This window comes from Galeopterus variegatus, unplaced genomic scaffold (assembly GCF_000696425.1).
Source record: "Galeopterus variegatus unplaced genomic scaffold, G_variegatus-3.0.2 Scaffold22275, whole genome shotgun sequence".
NCBI classification, from domain to species: domain Eukaryota; kingdom Metazoa; phylum Chordata; class Mammalia; order Dermoptera; family Cynocephalidae; genus Galeopterus; species Galeopterus variegatus.
This window is the reverse complement of record NW_007748386.1, coordinates 1-5,969: the sequence shown is the minus strand read 5'-3', so window position 1 is coordinate 5,969 and position 5,969 is coordinate 1. Positions and strand designations below refer to the sequence as shown.

The 5,969-nt window shown below is 36.5% G+C and overlaps 1 protein-coding gene across 1 annotated transcript; it reads left to right on the top strand.

The window, feature by feature from the left end:
* Window positions 1-219: 219 nt before the first annotated feature.
* LOC103583365 (tetratricopeptide repeat protein 14-like) lies at window positions 220-4,794 on the top strand. The gene is made up of 9 exons (XM_008564698.1): window positions 220-468; window positions 937-1,061; window positions 1,302-1,501; window positions 2,725-2,809; window positions 2,971-3,100; window positions 3,386-3,541; window positions 3,958-4,029; window positions 4,444-4,563; window positions 4,668-4,794. The coding sequence occupies exons 1-9, from the start codon at window positions 308-310 to the stop codon at window positions 4,792-4,794; spliced, it is 1,176 nt and encodes a 391-aa protein (XP_008562920.1). The 5' UTR covers window positions 220-307.
* The last annotated feature ends 1,175 nt before the right edge of the window (window positions 4,795-5,969 follow it).

Here is a 5,969-nt window from a genome sequence, read left to right as displayed (position 1 = left end):
GCAAGTTCCTCACACACACCACTTCCTCGAAACCCTGGTCAGCCCTCAGCCCAGGAAATGCATAGCCTTTTCCTTTAGGCTTCCGTAGTATCGCTGGGCTTCGCGAGACTCGGGCCGATCGCCGCCGCGCCGCCGCTGGGGGCGGTGCGGAAACACTTCCGGGAGGAGACCACGTAAGTCACTCTGCTGTGTGGTTCCGGCGGCTTCCAACCTGCTTCCTCAGCCTTCCGGACCTCCGGGCCCAAGTAGTGGGCACGGAACAGGGGACTAGCAGCCCACTGGCCATAAGGCCCAGCAGTCTCTGGCCATGGACCGGGACCTTTTGCGGCAGTCGCTGAATTGCCACGGGCCGTCTTTGCTCTCCCTGCTCCGGAGCGAACAGCAGGACAACCCGCACTTCCGGAGCCTGCTGGGGTCGGTGGCCGATCCTGCCCGGGGCCTTCTGCACCAGCAGCAGTTACAGGGCAGGTAAAGAGACTGCTGCGCTGCTTTGAGGCTGGGGAGGGAACGCATCTCGAGGTTCCACTACCGCAGCCTAGCGCTGCGTCCAGGAACAACGGAGCCGCGGCCGTGAGCATGTGAGGACTGTCGCGCTGGTGCGGAGAGTTTGAGTGGAGGAGGGTCTGCGGGGAGGGTCTGCGCTCCTGGTGGTGTGCAGTGCGGGCAGTGGGCGAACTTTTCCTCTGGCACTGCCTAGCAGAGGCATGGACTCTAACTAAAAGCCCTGGGGCTTTCGTATCTGGTGTTGGAGGCATCACTTTTTAAGTTTAATCGCCCTCCATCTCCGGGTTGGCAAATGAGGGAATGCCTGGTTGAAACTTTTTCTCGGAGGAGTTCAGGGTGAAGCTGATTGGGCGATGAAAGCCATAAGCAGAAGCTTGGACGTAAAAGGTTTTGCAGATAAACCAATTTTTATCAATTTTGTTTCTTTTTAAGAAAAGAAAGGAGAGTTGACAACACGGAAATACAAAACTTTATCTCCAAAAAAGCAGATCTTCTTTTTGCGGTTTCCTGGAAATCAGATGCACCCGCACCTTTTGGAGTTCATGAAGACAATGAAGGTGAATTTAGTCTTAAAATCTTTTTTTTAATTTTTTTTTATTTATTGGTGACTGGCTTGTACGAGGATCCGAACTCTTGACCTTGGTGTTGCAACACTCCTCTCTAGCCAACCGAGCTAACCAGCCAGTTCATTCGTCTTAAAATCTTTTTAAGATTGCTGTTTAACGTACTTCAGATGAAATGAACTCAAAACAATTGTTAGTGATTCTGTTATTTTTTTTATTTTTTATTTTTTCCAGATCATTATGCAGTCATGCCACCTTTAGAACAATTCATGGAAATACCTAGTATGGACCGGAGAGAGCTGTTTTTCAGAGATATTGAGCGTGGTGATATAGTGATTGGAAGAATTAGTTCCATTAGGGAATTTGGTTTTTTCATGGTCTTGATCTGCTTAGGAAGTGGCATCATGAGAGATATATCCCACTTAGAAATCACAGTAAGTTACTTTTCAGTTTGGATTGCTTCTGTTTCTTATATATTCATCTCAATACAAGAATTATGTCTTTGCATCCAGTTACACTTAAAGTATACTTAAGTATACTTGCTGAAATAAATAAGTATTAATTGAAAAAAACAAAGTAGCTTTTCTTTTAAAAAAATTATTAAAGAGTAACTTCACACCATTTCTTCCTCCATTTCTGGCTTTGGGGTTTCTTTTGAACTCTAGTAGGGATTGCCCTTTTTTAAATGCTCAAAAAGGTATCCATAGACATGGTGAGGTTGATTGGTAGTCTGCACTTATTTCTTCTAATTGAACATACATATTCTGGTTTTTTTGTTGCTTTTTTGTTGTTTTTGTTTTGTTTTGTTGGGTCGCTAGAGAGTACAAGGATCTGAATCCTTGACCTTCGTGTTACAAGGCCGCTAAAGGAGCTAACCCGGCCAGCACATATTCTTAATTATTCTTAGTGTTTGACATTAGATATGTGCATGTGGATAATTCAGAGAAAAATTCCTGATATTTATATATTTACAATAATTAAATGTATGTGATTTGTACATTATAAGATATTCTACCCAAAATGAATAGTCCTAAATTTGAGATAGTGTGTTGCTTTAAAAGATTTGAAATTTCCTGCCTATCCAGGCAGTTGAAAAGGAGGAAAAGCATAAGATATTAGACTAGATAAAGACATAAAAACCTTGGGATAATTACGTTTTATTTTCATTGGAATCCCTATACTTTCTGAACAAATTTTAGTGGTTTTTTGTGACAAATGCAAAATATCTTCTTGTTTCATAATCCATATTATATTCGGTTCCTAAAACTAATAGAAAGTTTCATGAGATTTTAGTTTTTGAATTGAACCAGAAAATATGTTTTGCTATTGTTTGGACACAAATTACTTGTAACTTAAATCCTTATTTTAAACTTTATGGTGGTGGTGATTTTTTAATGTTCATGTCAACTATTTGCTGTTCATACTGAAAAGCTAAAAGAAGACACTGTTCTCACCGAAAAATGAATATTTGGTGTTTTAAAATGCTCTCTCTCTCTCTCGCTCTCTCTCTCTCTCTCTCTCGAGACCATGGGTTCGGATCCTATATAGGGATGGCCGGTGCGCTCACTGGCTGAGCCTGGGGCGGACCACACTGTGCCGAGGGTTGCGATACCCTTACCGGTCCAAAAAAAAAAAAAAATGCTCTCTCTCATTGCAGGCTCTTTGTCCACTAAGAGATGTGCCTTCTCACAGTAAACACGGGGATCCTTTATCATATTACCAAACTGGTGACATCATTCGAGGTGATCAGTTTCATCATACTAATAAAAAATAACAGTTGTTGAATTATTGCTTTTATAAAATTTAGTCTATAAGAGTAGTGTTTGGGAAGTGTTATATTTTTTATGTTAGTTTATATTTTCTTATTAATCAGCTTAGTTCTTTTTCTTTTTTTTTTTTAAAGCTGGAATCAAGGATATTGACAGATACCATGAAAAGCTTGCAGTATCTCTGTATAGCTCATCTCTTCCACCATACCTATCTGGTATTAAATTGGGTGTAATTAGCTCTGAAGAACTTCCTTTGTACTACAGGTAATATTCGTATTATTTCAACAACAGTTTGTTACAAATGTTTCTTGGATTAAAAAACAGCAAATTTTGTCAAGCTTCTGACAGAGTGGAGTTTTAATTTCTCTTATTACAAGATGTCTTCATAAACAAACTTCGCAAAAGGAACCATATAATATTGCCACCCCTTCATGTACAAAAATGGTGTTAGCATTTAAATCTCATGTGATGATGTTTATTAGAAATGGGATGTGCTAATTATATTACTCTTACATTTTTGTATATGTGTGTGTTTTTCTTTTTTTTAAGGAGGAGTGTTGAACTCAATAGCAATTCTTTGGAGTCCTATGAAAATATCATGCAGAGTTCCTTGGGATTTGTTAATCCAGGAGTAGTTGAATTCCTTTTAGAAAAACTAGGAATAGATGAATCTAATCCACCATCTTTAATGAGAGGCCTACAAAGGTATAGTAAATCAGTATTATTCTCTTAGGTGGTAAGGGAATGGTGCTAAGCCCAGAAGCTGCATAGCTGAAGGACATAATTGACCATCTTAGGCCTAGTGGCAGGAATATCCCAATGGTTGAATGAACCAGGTGATCCCATTTCCTAGACTGTACTCTCTTCTCAGTGTTCTCAGTGATTAGATGTGTACTATGTGACCAAGTAGAGAGAATGCAGAAACTTTTTTTATAAGAATTTTGTATATATGCTAAAGGAAAATACTGTTTAACAATAATTATTTTTGACAGTTCAAGGATTTTGCTATGTAAATGGAATACAAATTTCTTGGGATTCACTCTTTCAGTGTTGTGTTCCTGTCAGGCAGAGTGAAGTATAATTATTTAACAAGTATTTACAGTTTGACTTTTCTTTAATAGCAAAAATTTCTCTGAAGATGATTTTGCTTCTGCTTTAAGGAAGAAACAATCTGCATCTTGGGCTTTAAAATGGTATGAAAACTGTCTTTCAGCAATTATATTATGTAGTCTAAAAAGTAAGAGTAAGGCAAGCATTCGCATATCATTAAGACCAAAATTTGTTTATAAGTAATTTTAAAAGATGCCTTTCTGACGTTAGTTTTTTTTAAATAGGTGTAAGTGGTCTTAAGTTGTACACTTAACAGACTTAAGTTTTTTTTATCCAGCATTTTAGTGTTTTTCAAAAGGAATTGGTACCGATATCTGAGTTTTATAAATATTTATTATGAAAATATCCAAAGGCAGAATGCTTCTTAGGTATGAGAGATTTTGAAAGCCAAATATTTGTCAAATTTGATTACATTTACTTTTAAAATTTATTTACGCTAACATTTTATTTAGATATTTTGTGGAATGTTTGTGATGCTTTATAAACGTCTCTTTTAGTGTCAAGATTGGAGTTGATTACTTTAAGGTTGGACGCCATGTGGATGCTATGAATGAATACAATAAAGCTCTGGAAATAGACAAACAAAATGTGGAAGCTTTGGTAGCTCGTGGAGCACTGTAAGTGATTTGTGGATTTTAAGGAATGTTTACAAGGTAAATGTGAACAGGATTTATGAATAGCTCACAAGATAAATTCTTCTAATTTTGTTTCATGTTCCCAGATATGCAACAAAAGGAAGTCTGAACAAAGCAATAGAAGATTTTGAACTTGCATTAGAAAACTGTCCAACTCACAGGAATGCAAGAAAATACCTCTGCCAGACACTTGTAGAAAGAGGAGGACAGTAAGTCTTGGATTTTGATAGTTGACCAACTACTATAAAATCTTGAACTTAACATTAAGAAAATACAAATGTATTTCAAAATGTTCGTGGAAAGATTTGTATTATCTTTTAATTTTATTTTTCCACAAACTTTTTGAAGTACCCTTGTAGCATCTTTAACTCACTTAGTTTGAAACACTCTTCACTTCAGTTTTGGTTGAACATGTTTTTAAATTTGGTCCTCCTTTTTAAATCTTCTAGTCCCTTTTTCATGCCTTGTTACTCTCCAATCTTTGTGATTGGAGATATTTTAGTATCTCAAGATCATTGTTCTGAATATGTTTTCATTACATAGAAATATAAATGGAAAAGTACAAGAGATTAGGTATTTTTTTCCTGGACATACATTAGATTTTGTTTTAATAATGAGGAATTTAATATCAAATTCATTTTATTATCCTTCACACATATTACATTAGTAATATGAATTGAGTGTTCTGTAGTTAATTGTGAATAAAATTTTGCTCTTATATTTAGCTATTGCTCCACTTTGTCCAGTAAAATCCACAAATTCAGATTAAATGGAAGAGCAAATTTTTAAGTAACAAACCTAACCTATGTGTTACTATCCTGAGATGCTGGCATACTGCCTGGCATAGTAGCTGTATCAAATATTTGGTGATTTGATACTAATTTATAAAGTATTTGAAGAAATAACAGTACTTTAAATATAATTTGGTAACAACCTGCCTTAATAATTAAAAGCCAGTTTCTCATTAATAGTATCTTTTTGCTGTTAATTTTTTAAGTATATTTGTCTCTTTTCTGTTTCATGAATTTGTATAACTATTCCTGTTTAGATGCCCATTCCAGTTTGAATGATTATAAACTTCAAGTTAATGAGCTTTTGTAGTATTTGTTTATAACTCATATGAAGTTCTAATTAGTGATTGGAGTAGCTTTTTACTTTCTCACTAAGTAGATAGCTGGTACCTACTTAGATGTGCTTGTCTTTATTATCCATGTATTAGTGTCTTTTAGCTGAGTGAATGGCAACACCATCCAGTTATTCAAGCCAGAAATATTGTTCATCTTGATTCATCTCTTACTCCTATGTCCACTCTGCTGATAGAAAAGTGATGCCATTGTGTTTTACAGTACTTTTTCCTTCTAAGAACCAAAAGTATTTTGCAAAATCCT